The 14289-nt window shown below is 41.7% G+C and overlaps 2 protein-coding genes across 3 annotated transcripts in view; one reads left to right on the top strand and one right to left on the bottom strand.

The window, feature by feature from the left end:
• Positions 1-2773, top strand: part of ntn1a (netrin 1a) — a 97969-nt gene extending 95196 nt beyond the window's left edge. Inside the window, exon 6 of the mRNA XM_056280861.1 lies at positions 2445-2773. Within this exon, the coding sequence (XP_056136836.1) occupies positions 2445-2773 (329 nt within the window). The remainder of the gene's footprint in view (positions 1-2444) is intronic.
• Positions 2774-9425: 6652 nt separating this feature from the next.
• stx8 (syntaxin 8) overlaps positions 9426-14289 on the bottom strand; it is a 63884-nt gene continuing 59020 nt past the window's right edge. For both annotated transcript variants that reach the window (XM_056280674.1, XM_056280676.1), the window contains one exon: positions 9426-10270. In XM_056280674.1, coding sequence (XP_056136649.1) covers positions 10206-10270 — 65 coding nt within the window. In that variant the 3' untranslated portion in view covers positions 9426-10205. The remainder of the gene's footprint in view (positions 10271-14289) is intronic.

The following is a 14289-nucleotide window of genomic DNA, read 5'->3' as shown; positions in this document are numbered from 1 at the left end:
TAAACACAGACATTTCGGTAACTGAAGGCTCAGACAAAAGACATCAGAGCTGGGTAGTGCATAGATCATCATAACACAGAGAACAGCACCTACTGGTGGTAGTAGGTAGTAGGGGCAGAGCGATGGAGGGCAGAGTTCACCAACAGGTCAAGCAACCAATCAAGCAGCAGAAGCATTAAGATGCCATTTCATACTTGTTCATAGCGATTGCCATGAGAGCGTGCAGCTGTTGGGACTGAACAGCAGCAGTAGGAATGAGCCTCACTGATGATATCACTAAGTAAGCAGGAGCTGGTAACAGATGCAGGCCTAACAGCGAAGGTTAACATGCTAAGCAGGAGCTGGTAACAGATGCAGGCCTAATAGCGAAGGTTAACATGCTATCTCCTGGCAGCTTCCATCCACCATCTATGGAAGAAAACCTGCTCTGGCTATAGCACATACCATTAGGACTGCCATCATCTTCGTCTCCACTAGCAAAAGTATGTTAGAGGTGAAACTAACAACCCCATAGGATTCTAGGTCATTTCATAAAGTAGCCCTTAAGTGGGTAAAATGTACAGCGGAGCTACAAGGGCATTCAATAAAGGCATGGTCAGTATGATCCATTGTTATAGCTGGGATAGTAGGATTCATGATAGACACCCCACGTTTTCCTCACCTCTCTCTCTCTCTCCGTTTCTCTGAGGACGATGCCAGTTCATTCATCATGTGATATCACTGAGCATCTTTCTAACTCGCGTTTCCAACAGCCCTACCCTGCCCCCTTATCACATTACAAATCACAGAGCTCTGTCAGCAGTATTGCTGGTGGTGCTATATATCATAGCCTGGCCATAGACCAGCCTTTTCTGCTGAGGATACAACGCAGTACTTAGGACATATTGGAGTCGATTTCTGCTCCATTTATACCATTTATATTGAGGCAGATCACTTTGTCTTACCTTACACAGGTGCCCACTTATGCCCTTTTTTATTTTAGCTATCTCATTAAGTATTATTCTTCATACACACCTATTTATAGTCATATTTAAGATTACAGTCAGCGTTTTGTGACTGAGATTGTTGGATTTGTGGCTCTGCTTGACCTCAATACAATCTATAGAGTTTTTAGAATTTCACTCCGACAAAACATTTGATGCTTTAGTTATGAGGAAAGAGAAAAATGTACACTATACATATTTGATCTGTGTTTAGTCCACCAATTGGTGCAACAGCACAATAAAGTGTAACACCAGACCAGCATTACATAAAATAGTGATGCTACCGTAGCTATAAGAAAATGGTAAGCGATGCAGAGCAATCATTAGATCTCTGCAAGTAGTTTTACATTCACTTAGTTGGCAATGGAGGCTAGGAAGCGAACACTTTTTAGTTGAACATTTCCGCAACGTTAATGGATGGGAATGAAATACTCTGCCTCCGAAAGCATCTTAGCTCTAAGGTTGTCTTTGTTCTGTTAGAAGCCGCCGGAACAATAAAGGTAGTCTTTGTTCTTTGTGACGAACCAGTTGGAACAAAGCAATTTGAGGGTTTACAGGCTTTTAGAGAGGAGCCCAGGCGAGACCAGTTAGTCCACACAGAGCGGGCGTCGGAGCTGCCGGATGCTCCAAGATGATCCCTCTAGGCCGAAGCATGGGTCAAAACTGTCTGGGAGCCACTTTAGAGGATCTACTATGGCAAGTAAGGGCCCTACTCTAAAGCACTTCTGCTTACTTGGGACACAGCCCAGTTGGATAATGGCTACAGTTAGGGGGGGCAGTGTGCTTTGGAGAAAGACTTTTCCAGCTTCTTATTTAGCGGTCACGCTCAGTGGAAACCTAATGCAGCACGTAATTGTATCGGCCTGTGAGGAAGTGGATACCATTTGGTCACCTACGATCGAAATGTTTTTCTGGTCTAAACCCGATTTGAAATGGCTGCAATGTAGAATGATCAAATTCTCATCAACATATTCATATCTGTTAGCACAAGAAAACAAAGTCAAAACAGGCATGCCTTCCTAATTAATTAATTACAATACAATGTCCTGCTATGTACAGTGTATTAACCAATGATTTAAAAGGAATTTAAATTGGTAGGAAAAGGCAGACAGGGATATCGTTGACCCTAGACTGCCAAAGCAACAGTTAAGGGTTTTAGGAGGTTTTTGGGATCCATAGATATGTACGAGCTGGTTAAAGGTAAGCACAGCGTTAAGCCAAGAAACACACTGTAAAGAGGAGAATCTCTGCGCCACTTTGACTGAAGGAAGTACGCGTTTTAACCCAGCTCTGGGACGCAGACACTGTGAGGCCTGAAGCAGGAAGCGTCAATGGTAAAAGTGAGTTGAAAAATTTTGAGAAAAAAAAAAGGCAAAACAAGTAAAAGTACCGACTTGTATGAAAAAAAAATCTCTTTGCTCCTCTCTCTTTTGTGGTCTTCCTCTTTCTTTCCCTCCAAAGCTGTCCAGGTGCACATCCTGAAAGCAGACAAAGCCGGCGAGTGGTGGAAGTTCACCGTCAACATCATCTCTGTCTACAAGCAGGGCGAGAGCCGCATCCGCCGCGGGGACCAGTTCCTCTGGGTACGCGCCAAGGACGTGGCCTGCAAGTGTCCCAAGATCAAGCCGGGGAAGAAGTACCTCCTGCTGGGCAACGATGAGGACTCCCCCGGGCAGAGCGGGGTAGTTGCAGACAAAGGCAGTCTGGTAATCCAGTGGAGGGACACATGGGCGCGCAGGCTCAGGAAGTTTCAACAACGTGAGAAGAAAGGCAAGTGCAAGAAGCCATAGGCGGAGAGAGAGTGAGAAAGGGGGGAAAACACATGAGCGGAGGCTGATCAGGTGACAAAATAAAGAAATAAAAAAGCAGAGTGAAAGAGAAACAGAAGAATATGGACAGAGAAGAGACTGTATATGTTGCTGCTTTTTTTGTGTAGAAGCATGAAGAGAATTATTTAGAATGGTTATTTTTGTTTTGTTTTTCTATTGAACTGAAGGAGCTCACCTGGCAGATTTGTTTTCATTGTTTATTCTACTAGGAGATCTGTCTCTTTTGTGGATTTGCCGAGTTTGCACCTATTACCAGTATAAAAAAAAAGTTATTTGTGTTCATTTTCTTTATATCAGTATGAATTTTATATTTTATGTTCTGATTGAATGAACCTTTTCTGCTGGTGCAAAAAATGACACAAACTAAGCCAGTTAAATACCACTGCAAAATCTTGCCTCTGCACGGTTTCCTTTCTCTGAGCAAACAAACAGATAATCCTTCACCACTCTTATAAAGGTATATTTCTCCTGTTAGGAACAGTAAATAAACGGAACACAGGTAGTGGGGAATTTTACTATTTAGAAGAAAAGTGCCATAAGATATTAGGCCCTATTTAAACGATCTATAGCGCAAGTGCATTTAGGACATGCCCAAATCCATTTTCCCTAGTTAAAAGGTGCATAGTCTGGGCGCAAAGTAAGGTGCAAAGGGGTTGGACCTGGTCTCTTAATAATCATAGGTGTGTTTTGGGTGTAACATGAATTAAACCAATCACAGTGTCATCTCCCACTCCCTTTAAAAGCCAAGCGCACTTGCACCTTGGCACATTGCTATTTAAATGGCAGATTCGGCAAGTTGGAGAAACGGTTTTCTGCTGAGTAAACAGATCTGCTCATGCGCGAAGTGAAAGCGCGTGAGCAGACTGCGTACGGGAGCAGCAGGAATCCACCAAAACTCCCTGAGATGAAGCAGGCGTGGGAGGAGGTAGCAGTGAGCGTGTCCTCATCTTCTGGCGTCACCAGACTAATCACACAATGCCAAAAGCGGTATAATGATGTCAGGAGACAGGGAAAACAAAAGCTCACCAAAAACATCAGTCACAGTTAGCTAATTCTGATAAATATTATAGCCATTTTGGCATTTATTTTTTGAATATCGTGACGTACACAATAGTAATCTTTCACATTGTAATGTTTTTAGTTGTAATCTTTTGCATGTTTTTGCGCTGCTGTGTGTCCCTGTGTGTGTATCAAGCAGAGTGTGCACGCGTTGTGCACCTGCCTATGTAGGCGCAGCTGAAAAATCGATCTGTAAAATGCGCCCTTTAAACAGCAGGAAAATGCTGCATCATTGACTTTCGACCAGGTGTTTGTTGGTCAATGGCGCAATCACTTTCCGCTGCCTCAAGATAGCAATGCGCCAACAATGCACCTGACCACACCCCATTTTAAGACCAACACACCCACGGGCGCTCAGATGGGCACAAGGTCGTTTGCTATTTAAACAACGTGGGTGGGAAAATGACAACAGCGTTGGTTGGAAACTAGTAATGACAATTGCGCTGCACTTTGCGCCAGGTGTAAGATACGGCCCTAAATTTCAAGGCTTGGAAACACAGTTTTGCATCCGACGAGTTGCCTTTCGTCTTCGCCACGTTGTACAAATGCAGGTGTGTCTCCAACTCCATTTATTAAAAAAAAGAGTCATGCTGCCCTAAATTCTTGGCTGTACGAGCTTTAACCAATGTAGGCTAACCAAGTGACTGGAGACAGTGGGTGTTGGTGTTAAGACTAAAGATTAAGTTGAAATACCATCAGACACCAGTATTTCAGACTGCCAATATCCTGTAATACCCCTACCCCCATCTAAATTAAATGAATTTTCTTGTTTGGTGTTGTTGTTAAAACAGTATTGTACAGATCATCCTGCATGTGAAAACCTCTCAACTGAGACAGATTTCAATTCACTCACTCATGCTGCTGAAAATACAAATGTTTTTGATTACTTGGCTGAATTTTCTTCGACATGACAGACCGCATCGGATAATATTTCTGATTTCAGTGTCAGCACTTAACTGTGATTTTTTTCCTTTTTTTTCCGAGTGAACCAGAGGTCAAATTAATTGACTTACTACAAGAGGACAAAAGGCCAGCCACAATCTAGTATACTGTCAATTAGACAAGTATTTTTTTACTGGTTCTATACACGAAATCCTAACATTGTGTTGGGTAGACAACATAGAAATAAAGAATATGGCTCTCTATTCTTTAATGTCTATTTAATAACAGTTCATTTGTTTTTATTGGTAAAAAGAAAAAAAAGGAAGTGTGTCCTGAAAATGACAAAACCAAAATGATAACGGGATTCAATGTCAACAGCTTACACGACATTGGAAATGTATATGGGCAAGATTGTTCTCAGAGAATAGTAACCAAGAACTGCATAAAGCATGCTATGAAAACAATGATACACTTTTTCACCATGTCGATGTAGATATTTGTTCATATTTATCACTTAGCAAATGTATCCTTACGCCCTGCCACTTCCAATTTACACCAAATTGTTTATGCCTGTTCTCAAATTTCCCCTTTTCTCCCCTTCCTGAAATTATCTTCTTTTCAAAACAAAAATACTTAAATTTAAGATATCTTTGTTATTGACCTATGCTTCTTTTTATGCCACCAACATTGAGTTGTGTCTACTGACGGCTAAATCTGTATAATTAGTATTTTTTATGTAAAAAAAAAAAAAAGAAAAAAAAGAAAAAAGACTGCTAAAAAATCCAACTACTGTTAACATCATTTGTTCTTCTTTTTAACACGCCAGGTGAAAGAAGAAAAAAAGTATCTTACACCATTGTAATAAAATCATACGTAGGGCATACATTTCAAATTTTCTTATTGCAAACTATTCTTCTGCTTCGAAAGAACAGTCGGTTTCTTCAAGTTTCATTTTCAAATCCACCTCAATCTTTTTACAATAGCCTATATTTATCTAGTCTTGGTCTGGATTCACTCAATACATCCCTAAAACATTCCACAGGGGTCTGCATCGGCATTGATACTGAGATGGCAGATGAATACTGCAGCGGTCACAATACAAACACTTCTGAAAACACTATGACTGAATAGAATAGAACTGAATAGAGTAGAGTAGAATAGAGATTTATTGTCCAGAAAGAATGGAAATGTACAGCGAGGTTGTAATGAATTCGGGACTCAGAGGGGCAATGGTATTTAGTATAAAGACTTCTTGAACAGATTCTTGGTGGCTCTGGGAACTCTACAGCGCCTCCCTGAGGGAAGCTTGTCAGATTCAGTGACCGTACATTCACTGTAGGACACACTTGTGACCGGGCCAGCAGTCTCCCATTGAGCTGTCAAGTTAATTCTCCCCATGTTGTGTTTTTTTCTGATGGTGGACTTGCACAGAAGCTGTAGTTGAATCACCTAAGATTTCCTGTGATAGATCAAACCCCTTATTTTCAGCCCAGCATCGCACCGCCTCGCAGTCTATCATCGCATTCTAAAAAGCCCAGTCTTTATGATCTAATGGAGGATTCGTTCAGTACATTAAAATATGCTTGCAGTAGGGTTTCAGTTTTTGAATTACGGGAAGCAGATACTGACAGCAATCAAGCAAGACTTTTTATATAGCACAATTCTTTCCAGGTGGAAGCACAGTGTGCTTCACAGAGCATGGGCTACCACAGAATTTGTAGCCACAAAACCTATGTGGGCAGTGTACAAAATAAAAACAGTAGATGTAATTAAACACAATTAAAACAAGCACATAAATAAAACCATTAAGAAGTAAAATTAATAAAAGACCAGCAACAGACCAGTAAAAAATAACACGTGAATTAAAACCATTAAAAAAGTAGGAATAAAGTAAAATTAGATAAAATAATGAGACCAGCAATTTACCAATAAAAAAAACGAGACATGCGAGTTAAGAACCATTAAAAAAGGTGGGAATAAAATAAAATAATTAATGATTAAGACCAGCAAACCAGACTACTGAAAGGCGCAGCTAAAAAGGAATGTTTTCAGTTTAGTTTAAAAATATGATAGCATTGGAGCACAGCTGGATAGCATGGTGATGCAGTGGTTAGTACGCCCACCTTACAGCAAGAAGGTCCTGGGTTCGAGCCCTGGGGTAGCCCAAACCTGGGATTCATCCTGTGTGTGGAGTTTGCATGTTCTCCCCATGTCCGCGTGGGTTTCCTCCCACAGTCCAAAGACATGCACGTCAGGTGAATCGGCCGCACTAAATTGTCCCTAGGTGTGAATGTGTGTGTGTGTGTGTGTATTTGTGTCGACCCTGTGTGATGGCCTAGCGGCCTGTCCAGGGTGTCTCCCTACCTGCCGCCCAATGACTGCCGAGAAAAGCTCCAGCATCCCCACGACCCTGAGAGCAGGATAAGCAGTTTGGATAATGGATGGATGGAGCACACCTAACATGATTGGGTAGAATGTTTCAGTGAATCGGAGCATAAAAGCTAAAAGCAGATTCACCAATTTTCATGGAGACCCAGGGAATAACTAGACGGCCTGTTCCAGAGGACCTGAGGGGTCTAGCTGGTTCATAGCTCACAAGCATGTCAGATAGGTATGGGATGCCAAACCATGTAAGGCCTTAAAAACAAGCGCTGAAATTTAAAAGCAATTATCAAATTTACTGGAAGCCAGTGTAACAACCTCAACACAGGTGTTATATGGTTGTATTACCTTTTTTTTGTTAAAACTCTAGCAGCTGCATTCTGAAGTAGCTGCAGTCTGTTGAGATACTTTTTAGGTATTCCTGTGAACAGCGTGTTACAGTAGTTTAGCTGACTGGAAATAAAAGCATGGATGAGATTTTCAGCATCCTTCTAGAATAAAAGCCCCATTACCTTTGCAATATTTTATATGATAAAATCCGGTTTTAATTATGCTGCTAATGTGGCTCTGGAAAGTGAGGTCAGTGTCCAGAATGATGCCAAGGTTTCTGACCTGTGTGACACTTTCCAGAGACAGTTATGACAATTTAAACTTGATTTCCTGTCTGTTAGCCTTTGCCCCGATAACCAGCATTTCCATTTTGCCACTGTTTAAAAAATTAAAAGTAAAAAATTACTAGCCATCCAGTTATCAATATCTTTGATACATCCTGATAGTGTGTCAATAGGGCTCAGATTATCGGGGGACAGGGAGACACATAGTTGCCTGCCGTCAGCATCATTATGGTAACACACATTGTGTTTCTTGATAAGTTGGCCCAGAAGCAACAAATACAAACTCAACAATAATGGGCCTAAAATTGACCCCTGGGGAACATCATATAAGGAAACCTTTTTTAAGACAAACACTAAAATCACACCCTTAGCAAAAGTTAGCAGGAGTCAATGGGACTGAACACTAGTTCCCTTAAAATCATATCCATCCTCTTAAAAAGCTTTTTTTAACTTTTACAACACAGACAACTGTAGAGAGGGTGTTATTTCAGAGACATGGTTAAGAGTCTTATTGACTTCATATTTCAATTAATAATAAAAAGATAATTGTTAAATATCTCAAAGCCCAACACTGGTGCTTGTGGATGGAGCCAATTGACCCCAAGTTAGTGATCAAACCAAGTCCCTCAATATCATCTTTAGTCTATTGTATGTTAAATTGTTGGATAAAACTGACCAAACTCAAGTATCTGTAACCTACATCAATCTTTCAAATGTCATATTTACACAACTGTATTAGAGCAACTTTTACACATGGATGTCATCAAAACTCCCCCGTTTCTCTCTTTAGCTTCATGGTGTACATTTTAAGATGGGTTTTCAGAGCAATGGTTTGACAGGCTCCTTGATCCAATGCTTTCCACGTACCAGTCGAAGCATTGCTTTGTGTTCATACTATGAACTGTAAATGTTTAATCAACGTTTCAGACTTTTTGCAATGTTGTTTTACAATGCATACTAATATATTATGGCTATTATATATGAATATATTTAAAGACACAAGACATTGTGGATTTATCCTGTCTTTTGACCTTTTTTTTAAACTTGTTTGTGGTTGTTTTTGATGGATGCCATAAAAGAAGGAAATAATAACTACTGAACACGCCATTCTGGTAGAACTAAATTCATATTTTCAGCTGAAATAAACTCATTACATTGAAAAAAAAAAAGAGTGCCATTTGTTCCTGCTGTTGAAATAAGTGTCTGGTGTGGATTCCTAATTCTTATTCTCAGCAGCTACCAGGTGTGTGTGTGTGAGAGAGAGAGAGAGCGCGAGAGAGAGAGAGAGAAAGAAAGAAAGAAAGAAGCGGGGCATGGCTGGGAAAGAGCAGACTTGCTCTGTCGACCTGCACACGCAAACAGATACTAAGACACGTCCATCATCACTTCCATGTGTGAGTCAATGCTGAGGCATATAGCCAAACGTATAGTCCACTAACAGGCTTCTGAACTTGGGTGGCACCTACCAACTGCGAATATACAACATTACCAGTGAATACACTGGATGAAATAATATGTGGTACTAGTACAAGTGTGGTGGAACTTTGTCAAAGGATTCTGACAGCTTGAATAGCCTGACATCCAGCCTAATAGCCTGAATATCAAGTCACAAAACATCACAATCCTTTAGAATGAGTTCTGAGAGTAAACACAGACAGGCAGGAATCCAGGGACTATTAACTGGAAATGTCATTTATTAAAAAATACAACATATCCATCAGGCTGAATTGATTTACAAGGAAGGAAAACAGCCATATTGGTACCACAGCTGCACTGTTTGTTTTGGCCCAGGGCTGTACTATAAACATTATAAAAGCCCAAGACAAATGATAACATTACAGCAGCTACAGTAATGGGAGAGTAAATAAATGTGAGTTTGAGTATTGCGAAGGTAGTGGAATTAGTACACCAAACAAAATCAAACCCTCAGGCTAAACTACAGTCAGACTTGTGAAAGGAAACTCCTAACCTGGGGAATGTCCAACTGTTGTCAGGTCAACAAAAGGCCCGAGCGCTACTACACGTGATGATTTTAAATATAGCTAGGTAAGTTATTGGGCATGTGCTTGATTTAACTCAGAAAAACTACATGCAATGATGCACAGATTACTTGCGAGATAAATTAAATTGAGCACGTCCCCCAAAGACAAAAGGAGGTTACTTGTGCTCTTTGTCCAACTTCCACCTCATAAGAAATACAACTGGGCTCACAGTGGTGAACACAGTTGGCCAGGTCACAGTTACGCTTTCAAATAGAAATCAATGGTTAGAAAATATAAAGAGAGAAAGACAAGATAGAATTTGTGTGTGCACGTGAGTGTCTGACTGCCTTTTTCTGTGCTGCGGGACAATAAGGGTTGCACTCCAGTGTCCTCCCCGAAGGTTCTCTTCGGAAAAATGGTGGTCACCCAACACAGCTCCATGTTAAACGACACTCACTTCACCGTCCTCCTCTGCTACTTGGGCCACACAGCAACCACCACAATGGCTATCAGCAGCAGTACAATCACCACCAGCATCCCTGAGGGGGTGGGGAAAGACAAAAAGAGGTTGGAGAACAGAAACTAAGAAATCAAACAAGAAATATTGAATGTAAACGAATGAGACGACACAATTTGAATTGCAATCTATATATTAAGATGGGGTTTGCAATGGATTGTACAAATTAGCCAACTTGTTTATATATATATATATATATATATATATATATATATATATATATATATATACACTACCGTTCAAAAGTTTGGGATCACATTGAAATGTCCATATTTTTGAAGGAAAAGCACTGTACTTTTCAATGAAGATAACTTTAAACTAGTCTTAACTTTAAAGAAATACACTCTATACATTGCTAATGTGGTAAATGACTATTCTAGCTGCAAATGTCTGGTTTTTGGTGCAATATCTACATAGGTGTATAGAGGCCCATTTCAAGCAACTATCACTCCAGTGTTCTAATGGTACAATGTGTTTGCTCATTGGCTCAGAAGGCTAATTGATGATTAGAAAACCCTTGTGCAATCATGTTCACACATCTGAAAACAGTTTAGCTCGTTACAGAAGCTACAAAACTGACCTTCCTTTGAGCAGATTGAGTTTCTGGAGCATCACATTTGTGGGGTCAATTAAACGCTCAAAATGGCCAGAAAAAGAGAACTTTCATCTGAAACTCGACAGTCTATTCTTGTTCTTAGAAATGAAGGCTATTCCATGCGAGAAATTGCTAAGAAATTGAAGATTTCCTACACCGGTGTGTACTACTCCCTTCAGAGGACAGCACAAACAGGCTCTAACCAGAGTAGAAAAAGAAGTGGGAGGCCGCGTTGCACAACTGAGCAAGAAGATAAGTACATTAGAGTCTCTAGTTTGAGAAACAGACGCCTCACAGGTCCCCAACTGGCATCTTCATTAAATAGTACCCGCAAAACACCAGTGTCAACATCTACAGTGAAGAGGCGGCTGCGGGATTCTGGGCTTCAGGGCAGAGTGGCAAAGAAAAAGCCATATCTGAGACAGACCAATAAAAGAAAAAGATTAAGATGGGCAAAAGAACACAGACATTGGACAGAGGAAGACTGGAGAAAAGTGTTGTGGACGGATGAATCCAAGTTTGAGGTGTTTGGATCACAAAGAAGAACGTTTGTGAGACGCAGAACAAATGAAAAGATGCTGGAAGAATGCCTGACGCCATCTGTTAAGCATGGTGGAGGTAATGTGATGGTCTGGGGTTGCTTTGGTGCTGGTAAGGTGGGAGATTTGTACAGGGTAAAAGGGATTCTGAATAAGGAAGGCTATCACTCCATTTTGCAACGCCATGCCATACCCAGTGGACAGCGCTTGATTGGAGCCAAGTTCATCCTACAACAGGACAATGACCCTAAACACACCTCCAAATTGTGCAAGAACTATTTAGAGCAGAAGCAGGCAGCTGGTATTCTATCGGTAATGGAGTGGCCAGCGCAGTCACCAGATCTGAACCCCATTGAGCTGTTGTGGGAGCAGCTTGACCGTATGGTACGCAAGAAGTGCCCATCCAACCAATCCAACTTGTGGGAGCTGCTTCTGGAAGCGTGGGGTGCAATTTCTCCAGATTACCTCAACAAATTAACAGCTAGAATGCCAAAGGTCTGCAATGCTGAAATTGCTGCAAATGGAGGATTCTTTGACGAAAGCAAAGTTTGATGTAAAAAAAATCTTATTTCAAATACAAATCATTATTTCTAACCTTGTCAATGTCTTGACTCTATTTTCTATTCATTTCACAACATATGGTGGTGAATAAGTGTGACTTTTCATGGAAAACACAAAATTGTTTGGGTGATCCCAAACTTTTGAACGGTAGTGTATATATATATATATATATATATATATATATATATATATATATATATATATACACTCACCGGCCATTTTATTAGGCACACCTGTCCAACTGCTTGTTAACGCAAATTTCCAATCAGCCAATCACATGGCAGCAACTCAATGCATTTAGGCATGTAGACATGGTCAAGACGATCTGCTGCAGTTCAAACCGAGCATCAGAATGGGGAAGAAAGGTGATTTAAGTGACTTTGAACGTGGCATGGTTGTTGGTGCCAGATGGGCTGGTCTGAGTATTTCACAAACTGCTGATCTACTGGGATTTTCACGCACAACCATCTCTAGGGTTTACAGAGAATGGGCCGAAAAAGAGAAAATATCCAGTGAGCGGCAGTTCTGTGGGCGAAAATGCCTTGTTGATGCCAGAGGTCAGAGGAGAATGGCCAGACTGGTTCGAGCTGATAGAAAGGCAACAGTAACTCAAATAACCATTCATTACAACCGAGGTATGCAGAAGAGCATCTCTGAACGCACAACACGTCGAACCTTGAGGCAGATGGGCTACAGCAGCAGAAGACCACACCGGGTGCCACTCCTGTCAGCTAAGAACAGGAAACTGAGGCTACAATTCGCACAGGCTCACCAAAATTGGACAATAGAAGATTAGAAAAACGTTGCCTGGTCTGATGAGTCTCGATTTCTGCTGCGACATTTAGATGGTAGGGTCAGAATTTCGCGTCAACAACATGAAAGCATGGATCCATCCTGCCTTGTATCAACGGTTCAGGCTGCTGGTGGTGGTGTAATGGTGTGGGGGATATTTTCTTGGCACACTTTGGGCCCCTTAGTACCAATTGAGCATCGTGTCAACGCCACAGCCTACCTGAGTATTGTTGCTGACCATGTCCATCCCTTTATGACCACAGTGTTCCCATCTTCTGATGGCTACTTCCAGCAGGATAACGCGCCATGTCATAAAGCTCGAATCATCTCAGACTGGTTTCTTGAACATGACAATGAGTTCACTGTACTCAAATGGCCTCCACAGTCACCAGATCTCAATCCAATAGACTACCTTTGGGATGTGGTGGACCAGGAGATTCACATCATGGATGTGCAGCCGACAAATCTGCAGCAACTGCGTGATGCTATCATGTCAATATGGACCAAACTCTCTGAGGAAATGTTTACAGTACCTTGTTGAATCTATGCCACGAAGGATTAAGGCAGTTCTGAAGGCAAAAGGGGGTCCAACCCGGTACTAGCAAGGTGTACCTAATAAAGTGGCCAGTGAGTGTATATATATACACACACACCCCTTTTTTTCAACCCAGTTGTACCCAGCCATTTACCCCACTCTTCCGAGCCATCCCAGTTGCTGCTCCACCCCCTCTGCCAATCCGGGGAGGGCTGTAGACTACCGCATCCACATGCCTCCTCCGATACATGTGGAGTCGCCAGCCGCTTCTTTTCACCTAACAGTGAGGAGTTTCGCCAGGGGGACATAGCACATGGGAGGATCACGCTACTCCCCCCCCGAACAAGCGCCCCGACCAACCAGAGGAGGCGCTAGTGCAGCAACCAGGACACATACCCACATCCGACTTCCCACCCACAGACACAGCCAATTGTGTCAATAGGGACGCCCGACCACGCTGGAGGTAACACGGGGATTCGAACCGGCAATCCCCGTGGTGGTAGACAACGGAATAGACTGCCACGCTACCCGGACTTCTCCAAATTTGTCAACAGAAAACTCAAGTATTTGACTGTCATGATAAAAACCTCTCTGTGAATTGGGATGTTTTTATCCAATTGAAAATGTTGATTTCGATCCACTGAGGGACTTCCAAACCTGAATTCCCACAGCTCCAGATAATAAGAGAAAGCATCACATGCGAACAAAGGCACTTTTTATGGTTTGGAGCCCTGTGCTGCTCACTTGTCATTCTCAAAGCACTTGATCTAACACTAGACCTAAAATGCTTATACCCTCGCATTACGTTTCCATTCTACCCCTGATGACTTAATGCAAGTTACATGCGCCTGACAGCCGCAAAAGCTTTATTGACATAGATTGCACACTGTGATAGGCATATGTTTCTTATTCTGGCATGAGAGGATAGTCATTGTTTTTCACCGATGCAATGGAAGCAGACAAAATATGCAAGGGCTCACTCACACTTCATCAAAAGTACTTTACCCTTGGGACCTGAA

The sequence above is a fragment of the Lampris incognitus genome, chromosome 5, assembly GCF_029633865.1.
Source record: "Lampris incognitus isolate fLamInc1 chromosome 5, fLamInc1.hap2, whole genome shotgun sequence".
NCBI classification, from domain to species: domain Eukaryota; kingdom Metazoa; phylum Chordata; class Actinopteri; order Lampriformes; family Lampridae; genus Lampris; species Lampris incognitus.
This window is presented reverse-complemented; position numbering and strand designations above follow the sequence as displayed.